Below are 13,367 nucleotides of genomic sequence, written 5' to 3'. Positions count from 1 at the left end.
ATACCCAGGTAAGATTAATTATAAGTGTGGTTTAGTTGTTTTTCTCTACAAACAAAAGATGTTTGCAGATCTGGTTAGGACAGAAGGCAAGGTATAAACTGAAATTTAAGGAGTAAAATTTCAGTAATAACTGATTTTTTCCCCCTTTCTTTTCCTGCCCCTAAGTCTGACAAGCTACTCCTGCCACCTCTACGGCTTACTTCCTGAGAGCTGGTGCAATACCTATGTCCATCTTCCCATATGTGCCACTTTGTGCATTCCTAGAGGAGAGAAGATGTAGCACAAGTAGGCTTCAAGCACACCTGTAGTGTGTTAACAGAAAAGGGAAGAACAGAAATTATGTCTTGAGAGAGAAGAGGCCCTCTTCTTCTATATTCTGCCTCTTAGAGGAACCTGAACCATAACATTTTGCAAGAGTTGGGAGAAAACCTTTCATCAAGAAAAAAACACATTTAAGAAAAATTCCTTTTTTTCCATCTTGACTTTATCATTGATTTATCCCATAAATGTTAGGCAATTTACATTCTGCTTTTTGAATATAGTATATAATTGTTCTTTTCCTTCCTGCTGCAAACTTGGTCTTCAGAACTGTAAACCACTATGTCATCCAAATGCAACCCATGGAACCTGCTTCCCAAGTGGCCCTTCAAAAGCATCTGCACAACCTCTCTAGACTTAATCAACAGTAATAATGGCAGTTGGCTATTTTGCATAGTCTATCCAAATTTACAGTTACTATAGCTTTGATAATAATTCTGTCAACGTTCGAATTATGTATAACAAATAATTTATTGATGATTGAAAAGGGACAGAAAATAAAGTCACTGCAGTACTATTGAGTCACTTGTCTTATCTTGAATATTTACCATATTAAATCCAAAATAGGAAAATTTCAGCATAATTTTTACAGTTACAGCCGTATGACACCTGGACATCAAATTCATGTTTTTGAGTCTGAGAATCTACAGGTAAATGGATTTTGATATTTATTAATTTAGACAGTTACAATATGTATGGTCAAAGTTAAGACTAGACATTGATTTACTTAAAATCTTTTTGCATAGATACTTTGATTGTCTGTAAAATGCACATGCAACAAACAGACTTACACAGATTTTTTTCCCCTTCCTTTCCTCACTGAAGTCATTCTAGACAACCAAGTGTGAAAGCTTTCAATTTATTTTTTTTTTTGCTGGAAGTAAAATAATAATGTAATTTTTTTTCAACTGGAATGTGCTGGAACTTCATTCAGTATAAAAAAACAATTAAAAAAAAACTTAGTATTTTTTGGACTTGAACAGTTTCTTTTAGAAGCATTTGCAAGGAAACCCCAACACTGAAGAGGTACAGTATGTTTTATGTAATGTTGGCATGAAAATGCAAAGCTATGAGTGGGGGAAAAATGTATGGCAGGTATCATATAACAGCAGCAAAGAGATTTCTGATGTTTATCAAACCTTGAACACCACAGATTATTAAAACATATTCCTTGGCAATAAAGAGTAGATGTTTAATTTGAAAGGAGAAAAGGAATTTGTTGCTTTTTTTCCAGAGGTCATGAACTGAGCAGGAATGAGTCCTCCTTGGCGGTTTCACTATTTTGCTGTTTGCCTTTGGGAATAGAAATTTGGTCTGATTTTAACAGCTACTGCCAGGCCCTCGGCCCCCACAGGCAGCTTTCTTGTGTCTTTTGAGGCCCACCTTCAGCAGTTGTGCTTGGATATCGGGGCTCAGAGGCCTCCAACTGCTCTGGCTGTGCAGAACCCTGATCCTTGCATAGCTGATTGATGTGTCTGCTGAGAGAAGTCTGAGTATTGGCYGGTTGTTACTGTTTGTTCACTTAAATGGAAGATAACTCTGCTTAATATATCAAGCGAAAGAGAACATACCAAGTAAAAACAAGGGGCAAGAAAGTAAAGTCATGTTAGTAGTTGCTGTGAGATTATCTGATGCGGCCGGTGGTGGTAATATGTTCACTTGCAGAGGTTTCTTGGAGAGCTGGTTTCAATTTTTAAATATCTGTTCTTTTGTACTGTTACAGTTTCGTGCCTTAAAAGTACACTGCGCATGCCAGCTTTTTTCTGGCCCTGAATGTTCAAAATTTCATACACAGCTAGTTCTGTACAGCTGGATGCAGCGAAACCTTTTCAACTGAGATTCATCAGGCACACATTTTCATAATATCCTGTATTTTCCATACAATGCAAATGAAATCTGCTAATGTGCCTGAATAGGAAGACAGCTGAGAAATGACCAGGAGAAAATAAGAATTAAGGCTATAACTCTTAAAATGTCTYTGTGTCATACAGCCATCTGTTACTTTATGATTAATTAGGTTCACTCTCGTGTATCAGAAAAACATCAGGTGTAAATCTCATGAATGCTTATTTCCAGTTTCTCTTTCTGTCCTTGCTGTCTGGTTTGGATGTGCAGAGAGGGAGCAACAGAAACATTCATTTTGGTGATCACAAGTTAAAAAGTGTTTTCCAGATAGTCATCTCTGTGTATGTGCTTGCAAGTGCATTGCACTGATTATGCTCAAAGTGCCCTACTGTAGTTCACAATAGGTTGTGTAAGACAAGTAGTGATCGTCCAACACGCTTTTTCAGGTGGAGGTGTACAGGATTGGCCTCGTTTTCCTCCTCTGCTCCATCTCAAAACTCCTGTGGCAAGTCGGACCTGATGATTCCCTGGAGCAGTCAGACAGCTCTTCCTGGAAAATAGGGTTATTATTTTCTCCATAGTTCAAGCAAAGGTAGAAAGCAGGCTCTGAGTAACGTGCYGTGAGACACCAGATGTGATAAACGGATCCCAGGAAGCTTGGCAGAGAAAGGAAGGAAGAGTACGTAAGAAAAGCTAGTATCTTGTATTAGATCTACCAACATAGTTAAGGAAAACATGGGGGAAAAAAGTAGCACATAGACTTACTTCGCATAGGTAATCTTTATAACTACCATAGTACAGTTTCTCAGCAGGAACACACATATAATAGCTCCTGGGAAACATCTGTTGTGCTATGGCACATGTGGCTTAACACATGATTGCCATGACAGCAGTCAGGAAAGGTAAAGGTTTGTTCAGCGATGTTTGGGTGTAGCTGATTGCTGTATGTAACACATGAAAGACTTGTTTGTGTTGGAGCTCGAGCTATTCGCAGTGTTTCTTTTAAACTACCCTGAGGGTGTACTTTTCAGGTATATCACTCAAGAGGCAATTCAACTTTATTCATCTATGAATTTCTTTTTTTCATATGCAGGTCAGTCTACTTCTAAATGGTATGTCTAGTGGAAACTCTGCTCCTTCATATTTAAGGCTCAGGTTGGTGGTCCCATTACTTGTAACCCACTGATTTGTAGGCTCTTTTCATCTTCACAGTATTTACTGTAGTAGTTGCTACAATTTATCACTCTGGAGTTAATAAAGTTTATGTGTTTTTTGTTTACTGGAAGAAGTTTGCTCTAGATGGCTGTCCTTGAGATCTCCTAAGTAAGTAGTCATGCTGTGTAGTTTTCTTAACAATTATGTTATTTCTTAACAAATCATGTCCTAATAATTACACAGAAATACATCAAAGCTAGAAAAGAGCATTTTGTTCTTGGTTATGGATTTCTTATCCATTTGCATATTTTGCTGTAAAGCTCAGTTGTTGGGCAAGGATATACAGAGAACTGAGAATGTCCAGTTTGCCCCAAAAGAATGTTTGGAGAGAAATGTTGTGACACTAAACATGATTTCAGGGTTCCTTGAAATCTCTGTTTAGATATATATATCATCCTACTTCCAGGACTCATAATCCATGATGTGTGAGAGCAAGTGAAGGTCAAATTTGTCTTCATGGCTTTTTTTTTTCTTCATTCCTTCTTGAGATAGTGTAAATATTCCCAGGAGTATGGGTAGGAAGGGGTACAGACCTCAAATCCTGAGCTCCTGTTGCGCTGAGAGCATTGTGTTGTGATGTTTCTTTCATTCTCTTTTTTTCTCCCCAGCCTACTCTGCAGTAAGTTTTATAATGGCATGTGCCATAGCCCAGCCAACAACACAGAGCGAGGCAAATGACAGTCCTTTCCATCATAGCAAAAGGAATCTAGCTTTGCTTTTTTGCTGGCGTCACCTCTCTCTTTGTGTTTTTACCCATCTGACTCTAGATTTAACAAGATGAGTTCCCAGCACCTTCTAGGAGGCTTTTAGCTGCATGTCACTGTACATGAGCTTGCTGTTGGTGAGGTTTATTCATCCAAAAAAAGAAAAAAGAAAAAGATAAGTGGGTAACACACAAAACTGAGACCCAAATCCTCAGAAGCCAAGAAGCATGATTTGGTACCGAAAAGCTGTGGAGAGGGAGTAGAAAGGACATTTTGACCCCTTCCTTGGCCATAGCGTGGCTGTAACGATAGCATATGGCATGAGGTAGGCACTTGTTCTCCAAGACTGGGTGGATGCTGACATCTGGCTATGATTTCATCAGCATCAGAGCTAGTGAATAGCCTGAACATGCTTTGGGGGTTTGATTTGCTTGCCTGTGCTGTGTCTTCATCACTGTAAACAAAAACGTCTTACTCTGGTGTATCTTGGATTTGGCAAACCTGAAGAAATAMGCATCATCTGATTGCTGTCCTCCAAAAGACTGGGATGTTGACTTATCCCCCAGTTGTTTAAATGTTTCATTTGTGTCTTTGGGGATGATGACCTGATGCAGCGAGGGGCAATATATCAGGGCCTACTTAAACAGTGAAGTCATTGGGTCTGCTTGGTGCTCACACTCTGCGCTCCCCTCCCACCCCCGCGTGGCTTGCTTTTGCTGTTGTGTTGAAGGCTGCTCTTGATTATYTCCTTTCCTGTGACCCCCTCCTATTCCTCCTTTTCCCTATTATCCTTCCCCTTCCCTGTCTACAGTGTCTCTTCCCTCCTTCTACATCATAGCTTGCTGCAGAGATTTTAAGCTCATTTAAAAAATTTGCAGAAATAAGATAAATAATCTATTCTGTTCAGTACCCAGATTTCACACTGTGTTTATACTTCCTGCCTGGGACCTGCAAAGCCATTTTATGCTCTGAACTCCTTGCATTTGCCTTTCGTTATGCACAGATATGGCCATTCCTGTTAGGGGATTTTAGCGATAACCACAGTATTAATACACTAGGTCACATAAGAAACTTAGAAATGTGGTTGAAATTTGTTACAGGCCAAAATTTTTGAAAAGCAAACCAGCTGATGATTAAGGACAGATTTAAGAAATTTCAAAGACAATCAATTTGTTAAGACTGAACACTGCTACTCTATTTCTTGTTTACTTACGGAATTGCAAGCTTTTAATTTTAAACAGTGTGCTTTYGGAAGGAAACTTGAGGGGCAAATATGCATATGATGTGCTTTGCTTAAAACACTTCATTGGTGTATTGTGTGTTTTTCAGAGTGCCTCCTCCCCAAATTCTCATGCATGCTTCTTTTTGTTTATTTTCTGTTGAAATGCTCCATTAATATAGAATAAATGTGCTCATGTTTTATATGAGACTAATAATTGCAACTAGTAGCAAAAGATTTTGCTGGATGTCAAAAATGCAAAGAGAAGAAGCTCACTAAGAAGATAAATGGAGTGTGCTCTTTCTTTTGCCCTGCTTCACACTATCAAAGTAGGGTAAGTTTTGCACTTATCAATTTAGGCATTTGTAATCCAACCTAGAAAATTAATTTCCAATATACTAAGTCCCATTGGAAGCAGTAGAATTTAAGCACGTTGGTAGGAAGTTGGCAGGTCTCACTTGATCGCCAGATCTGGGGATCTGATACTGAACATCTTTTGGCAGCCTTAGATAATATTTGCAGATTGTTTAGAGCCACTTTTGAGGTTACTGTTTTGTTCTTTGTAGTTGCAGAATGCTCTCAGCAGACCTTTTCTCCTTCATGTTTTTTCTAAGATTTTTTTTGCCTTTTTGCTCAGTGACCAGGACTGTCGTTTCAGGAGACACATCCCTTCCTTGCTGACTGCCCAAAGGGAAGCAGAAGAAGGTCTGTCTCCCTTCGCAGAGACGGGCTTTGTGGTCTTCTCCGCTGAGCCCTTCCAGGTGCCACTTGTCAGGCTCTTGCCTGCTGGTGCTCAGCCCAGAGGACCTCAGCCCTTTTCCCTGCCGCTCCGACAGCGCGGCTTCCCGAGCTGTACAGCTTCGCCTTCTGCCAGCCCCAAACTCTTCCCATTTTGATCTCATCGTCACTGCATTTATTCCCTGGGACTAGTTTTTGTCCTAGAGGCTCATGTGATTCCACACATGGTAGTAATTTTTTCCTTTGCCCTTCTACTGTTTTCCGTCTGTCTCACTGCTGTGAAGTGTTGTTTTGAGGAGAAAGGAGAGGCAGCTGTAGCGCGATAGTCTGTTCCTGCTTTTGCTGCTTCCGTTTCTTGTGATTTCTGTTTGCTTTCTTTGGGGTGGTATCTGAAACTGAGCTGGTGAGCTGGTGAATGGAGGTGGGTGGAGTGAGGTTAGGGCAACATCTGTGAATGGCAGCTGTTTGGCTTCCCGGCCAGTTGGTGTATCTGCGGTAATGCTTGCTGCTCTGGAATTTTATTGTAGTTTGAGAGGCAAGGATCAGATCAGACTGACTGACTGGTGAGTTTTACTTTCCCTCTTTGGTCCTAGTGTCACTCTTAGTCTCTTTTTCCTTGTGATGCATTTAGTATTTATTAGGTAAGGCTCTTACRTGCTGGAATCCTTTCGGGTTGTATATAGCTTTGTCCCCTTTAATGATATTACGGGGATCACCTTCAGTTCTGATGTGGTGCTGTCCTTTATGTTCTGGGTATAAAAGCATCCTAAATTTTCTAAATGCCTATGTCCTGACTGTAACTGAGTTGCTTCCAGATCTTCTGATTTGGAAASTCTTATGGAAAGCAGTGTTTCATAAAATAATTTTCTACAAAGAAACCCCTGGGAGGGAAAAAAATATGGGAATGTTGGGAAGTTCCCAGCTTATCTCAAAAAACACCTTTCCTTGTAGATTTGAACTGAATATTTCAGTGTTGCATTTCAGTCAGACTGTGAATCTGTCAAAAACGATTGATTTTATGTATTTTTTTCATTATCAGTTTTTTATTTAAATGGAAAAATGAGAGAATTTGGAAGAAATGTTAGGAGTTAATAAAATGCTTTTAAGTGCCTGAATTTGAAATTGCTCAGAAAAGCAGTTTGGAAATTCTTTTTTTTTTCTTTGAAATCTTCAATTTATTCTGGAACAGAATAAAGAACTTGAGCAGTCCAGAAATGAAAAATGCCACCTGTTCCTCTGCAGCTGTCCTATAAAACTGTGCAGTGCTACTGGCAACTATTAATATCCCAAACTTTTTGATGTGACATGCACTTAGCATTTTATTCAGTATTTTCTGCAAACATATAGGTTGGTATTGTTTTTTTTTCCCTAAGTTTATCTGTATACCTGATCTAGGCTGTGTACATCTGATAAATGATCATTCCACAGTGATAAGCTGCGTTTTGGATTTGCAGGGTGGTTGGAGTGAGAATGCTTAGTATACTATTGTGAAAGATGAAAGGAATGGAAGTGGGCCAAATTCAAGCTGTTTTCCATTGCATCTGATCAGCAGATCCTATGGAGAGAATTTGCCTGCTGTGAATATTTGATTCTCACTAGCTTGAGCTGTCTTGTGTGTTGGCAGTGCTACAGTGTGAATTTGCAGTGGCTTTCCAGGGTGTCTAWCCTATACAACTGCCAATTTCTGTTTTTACAGGATTTAGGATTTTGTGCTCCACTTTGTGTGTAGGGGGGGAAATGACRTAATGGTTTACAGTGAATATATTTTTACATTTATAGCACATGAGTTATCTGTTTTTTAAAAAACAGTAGATCAAAAAAATATTTATGAGCGAGTGGCATGTCCTCCCTCCCTCGCACCCTTCTTCCCTCATTACGCTTTACGTAGTCMCTCTGCCTCTGCTGCGGTGTGTGTTACCTGCAGGTGTTTGTGCTGGCTACGGCGATTTTGTAGAGGTGACGGTTATTTCCTATCTGCAAACAAGGCAACTGAGAAGCTGTCTCGTCCCCCATCGTGAAAAGACGATCGCGCTGAAATGCGATTGTGCGAGCAGGAGGAGGTGGGGGGAGCTCTGTGCTCTTTTCCTTCCTCGTGCTGCGGGCTAGCACCATGCGTCCTTCTGCCTGGGGTCCGTGGGGTCACTGCCCCGTGCTCCCTTCCTTCTGCTCCGTGGCTGTCTTTGCCCCCAAAAGTGGWGATGTTTTGTGTGTTTGTTAATTTTTCTGTTCCAAAATTCAGTCTAGCAAAACATTTCTATTGCRTGTAATGCAGAACTAACGGTAACTGCCAGGACTCTGCTTAGGCAAGCAGAGAATTCTTGTTTTTTAACTTACTGGTTAACTGATAAAACTTATGTTTGTGTCTTTTATCTATCACTGCAGTGAAGCATCTTCTGTAAGCAGACTGTTCATAATTTTTATGATTTTAATAGATAAAGCCTACTTTTGTACAAAATCTAGCAAATTTGCAAGGGAAATTGAAGACTGCAGTCTTTAAGCTCACCCTCTGTTTGTACAAAAGACAAGAACCAGAGAAAGATGTCTGATTCAAATGAGCCTCTGAACACTTCTTGTGTGGACTAAAACCAAACCAAGGCAGCTGGAGAGCATTGCAGATCCTTTGGGGCTGGAGGAAATGGGGTGCTGACCAAGGGACTGCTTCTCTGTCTGCCCCCATCCAGCAACTGCAGCAAGGGGAGGCACCAGCAAACTGCGCCTGTGATCCTTGCCACCGCTGTGCGACCCGTTTGCGTGAGCTATGTCAGGTTGTGAAGGGCTAGACTTGCACACAGGTGTGTTTCAGCCCTTTTCTGAAGGTTAGGATGCTTTAGATACGTTGTTGCTTTTAAATCTTCTTTCTCATTTTTCATTACTTCAGTAGCTACAGAGAAGTGGGACCTTGGAATAGATGACTACAAAAAAATGGGTAGTTGCAGCTAACAATAAAGAATTATRATTTTGCTTGTAAAATGGAAGCAAAATCTTCAGAGAACTAAAGAAGCCAGGACTTGGCCAATGAAAGGTGTAGTAATCCACAGAGAAAGCTTTCCTAGGGGTTGGGTTTTAATGATAAAACTCATTCTCCTTTGTGTGCTATAGCAATGTTGTTCTCCAGTGTCCTAACAGCACTAACACGTACAAATTTCACCAGCACTGAACCACGGTAGGGTAAGTTCAGTTTTGCAGTATGATGAGATACCTTTTGGCTTGTGAATAATAGCCTAGGAAGTCTAGGCAGGATCACCTGAACATTTCTCCTTGAAAACACTTTTTCTCTCCTTTTAAACAACTCTTGCCATTGTTAAGGCCRTTAGGAAATAAAAACTATGGGGTTGTCAACAGAAGCAAAAACTTCTTTCAGCAATCACTGCTTGAATCTTGTTGGCCTATGTGGTTTTTCTACTGAGGTGAGATACCAGCTTTCTAAGGAACGCTTTGGGACATGGTGTTACAGTGACTGGTGGCAAATGTTGCTTTTATGATGACCATACAAAAACAGTCATAAGGTTGTGACACTGTTTTTTTGAGAGGTGGATATTTCATCCATAGAAGAACTGAATTTGCAAACTACACAGGCTGCCAAATGACTGATATTTTTGTTACTTTTTATCATTTGAACTTTTGGAATAAAAAGGGGCACAATTAAAACTCCCTGGAGTTCCCTGACCCTTGATTGCTTTCTAACTTGTTCAGTTGGTATATCCTGTATGGTTTGTGAATTTTGTTAGGAGATGTTGTTAGGAATTTTTTTTAATGCTCTTTCACTATTAGATTTACGCATTGCTCCACCCACCAGTTGGAACTGACCAGAACTGTCCTCCTTCAAAGGCTAAACATAAGAGTTACTCATGTTGCAGTTGGAAATACCGTGGAAAAATTATAATGCAAACAGTAAGCCAGATGGAGAATTTTACAAGCATCTTTTCATGTCATGAATGATGCTGTCTCTCTAGGTTATGGGCTTTCTGCTCTCTCAACTGTTGTTCCTTTCGCCTTGGCTTCCTTCCAGAGCAGTTAAGTTTCAGCCAGGGAAAAAAAGCAGATTTGGAGTCCTCTAAATTTCCAAACCCGTATTTCTTGTGGTGAGGCTGGTGACAGCAAGCTTTGTGTGCAAGACTGTTGGCATGCAGAGTGCCACAGCAATTAGCATGCTGAGCACTGCACTCTGATGAAGTAAACAGGACTGCTCTCGCCGGGCTGTGCTGGAACCACCTAAGCGAAAGCCTGAGAGCAGATGTGGTCAAGCTCTGGTTGCATCGGAGGGGATAAGAGGTGAAAGCTGCCCCATCTCTTCAAGCCTTTGCCTGTCTTCCTAATCTTTTTTTTAAAAAAAAGGGGAGGGGGGAAAAGAGAGCGAGAGAGAGAAATCTCTTGTATTTCAGGCATCTAAAACACACTCTAGTTCTCTAACTCTTCATGTGGCAAGTCATTTTTAGTGGAAAGAAGAGCTGGCCGTGCTAGATGAATGCTCTTACAGAATATCAGCCTCTACATTTGCTCTTTACYTGTCCACACATTCATCATTGTGGTTCCTGATTTAGTAGCTTGCAAGTCTAATAACTTGTTCTCTTCTGACCCTCAACATTTGCCTGCATAAGAAAGTTTCACTGGTTTAATGAAAGGATGTGGGGGAGAAGTACGTGTGAATATGTGTATATAAAATATATATTAAACATACRCACACACATACTGATCGAATCCCCTCAGTGAATAGCTGTATATGATCACTCTAACTTGCTCGGAAATAAGCTTATTTMAGTTTGACTTAATCTTGCTATTTACTAATACTAGGTATTGATTTAAGCGATAGTAAATAAGTTGCTCAGAAAAGCGTAAATTCTCCATGAACTGTGTTACAAAGTWGGTGCTATTTTCTCTTACCGACTGTGGTTATCTGGACTGTAGTTCGAGGCTTTTGTTTGGGGAGAGAGCGCTACACCTCTTTTCCCAATGGCTTCTGGCTGGCTAGTCAGAGAAGCAGCAGAAAGGCTGTATTAACTAGCTATAACCAACTCGCTCATACTGACATGCAAAATGTTTTCTGAACAAACTCCTTGCCTAAATGGGAGCTGGCCTTTGCTTATCTACCCTGCCCGCTTGCTTCAGAAATCCAGCCATTGSCCTTCTGCTTTGTAACATGCTCAAGCTGTGCTGGCAGCCCACAGCGGTAGGAGGGGCAGTTAGCATGTTTCTTTGGTTTCAAAAAATTGCCAAAATCTATGTTTGGAAAGAGAAAATAAACTTGTTGGGAGTTAGGCATTTAGAAAAAGAAAAGTTCTGTTTCTTACTTACTGGGTCTTCAAACAGAATGTATCACTTTTAAAATGATAAAACTGGCAATGTCTTGGGTTGTTCCTTTAGATAACGATCTGCCTGTTGGCAAGTTGTTACTGGGTTCGTCAGGGAGTGGTCAGTTTGGTAGGATTGCCTTTTCTGATGAAGAAGAGTTATATGTATTTAATTTTTGCCTTGTTTCAGGATAATATCATCTTATTCTTAAGAGGCTGCAAAGAGCTGGGGCTTAAAGAATCTCAGCTCTTTGATCCGGGTGACCTTCAGGACACATCAAACAGAGTAACTGTCAAGTAAGTACATCAGCAGTTTGCAGTTAGCATGTTGTAACCCCAGATACATGTGATTCAACAGTAAATATTGAAGAAAGAGCAAAAAGGGTAGAGAACTGTTGTTTGTATGAAGCGAATATGAAGCTGAGTTTTTCTGAAACCGGCAGCACAGGCAAGAATAGACTGTTCTCTTCAGCAGTCTTTCTCTAAGGGCAGTCTTTTYTTTCCCAGCGAGATCAAGCACAACTCTCTTAAAATACTTGTTTAGTTCAAACAACAAGATTGTGTGGGACTTGGTGGGTGGGGGGTGATAACTTTCTTTTGTCTCTCTAAYTAATGAACTGTGTAGGCTGGGGAAAAAAGTCACTGCTGTGTTATTTCACATTAAACTTTTTGAAGATTCATTATAGGACTTAGGTTGTTGTTTTTGAACCAGTAAGTGAAGGTCTCTCGGACAATATGAGGTGCAGACATGAGTACAGCCTATTTATTTTCTAACCAGAGCGATAGGTTGTGRCACACTGCTGTCTTTGAGCTCTGGACGTCTGTGCAAGCTATATAAACTGGGCATGCCCTGGTTTAGATGCTTTACCACCCCATCCAAAACTACCACACACATGCATTTTTATTGCAGCATAATGTACAGATATTAATGCTAATAGCTAATTTGATTTTTTTCCTTCTTTTTGGCTGAAATGATTTTTAAAAATTTCCATTTATTCAACAGCTTTTTTTTGCCATGATATGTACRCATCCCTCATTACTGTAAAGGTTTGATGTGCGTAGACTCTAATGCTTATATTTTGAGCAATTCTGTGAAGTGATGTAAAATACAGATGAGAAACTATCACAGAAAGAATTACYGACTTGCCTAAGAAAACACAATGTAGGCTTGAATCAAAGTCTGTGTAGTCATAGACTGGTGTCTTAAATATGAACTGTGGACAATTTCRGGGAAGACTTTGTCATCATGGACTAGAGGAACAGAAACAGTCAGACAAATGGTATTTTCCRCTCATTTATACTAGTGGAAATCAAGTATTTCCATCTACTTGCCCCCAAACACACATACAATTTCATAAAATTAACAAGACTTTTAATTGCTGTTACTTAAAAGTTCTCTTGAAAYTTTGGGGCCTATCATATGTAATGTTAAAAAGTTACTGTTCTAAGACAGACAGACACTGCTGAGTTCAGTGAATGGGCTTACTTCATTTGGCCRGAAAGATCACTAATGAAATCCTGGTCAGACATATCCATCCTAGAAAAATATATGGAAACAATTTACTAAATTTCAGCAGCATTCTATTTTTTTCCCTTCTGGCAGTGAAAGTTGGGCAAGTTTTCATGGTGTTCAAGCACTGTCTGGGAAAATTCAAAGATTCTGAAAATCAATTGGCCACTTTCCTTGCTTTGAGGAGTAGTCTCCAGCTTTTTGCTCCTTTCCAAATTTCTGGCTTTGAGCATGAGGCACTTCTCCTATGTACATACCAGTAAGAGGGGGCATATAGTGAACCTGCAGTGAGGCTTTCCTAGCCTTGTTCTAAGTCTGGCAATATTGCCATGAAAGATGTTCTTCATGATGTCCCATAAAAGCATGATGATGCGTGGCTGGCTAGTGTTATGAAACAATCCCTAATCTCCATTTAAAAACAGAGAGAAATGGTGCTTCTTGTAAGAAGCTTGACCTTTTGGAGTTGCGGATAGCAGAGCACCTTGTTGGAGGCTGGTGCAAAGAGTGGGATGAGCTCGCAGCTCCAGAGA

At 40.1% G+C, this 13,367-nt stretch overlaps 1 protein-coding gene across 8 annotated transcripts in view; it reads left to right on the top strand.

Moving 5' to 3' along the window:
- The window catches only part of LIMCH1 (LIM and calponin homology domains 1), a 181,091-nt gene that overhangs the window by 95,882 nt on the left and 71,842 nt on the right, over positions 1–13,367 (top strand). For 7 of the 8 annotated variants that reach the window (XM_085322865.1, XM_085322862.1, XM_085322858.1 and 4 more), the window contains one exon: positions 11,518–11,624. The exons of the other annotated variant lie outside the window; for it this stretch is intronic. In XM_085322865.1, coding sequence (XP_085178991.1) covers positions 11,518–11,624 — 107 coding nt within the window. The remainder of the gene's footprint in view (positions 1–11,517; positions 11,625–13,367) is intronic. 8 annotated transcript variants of the gene reach the window in all.

This window comes from Rhea americana, unplaced genomic scaffold, assembly GCF_003343005.1.
Source record: "Rhea americana isolate MKP2758 unplaced genomic scaffold, rheAme1 scaffold_8, whole genome shotgun sequence".
In the NCBI taxonomy this organism is placed as follows: domain Eukaryota; kingdom Metazoa; phylum Chordata; class Aves; order Rheiformes; family Rheidae; genus Rhea; species Rhea americana.
Note: the sequence above shows the minus strand (reverse complement) of the source record. Positions and strands in the feature narration are given on the sequence as shown.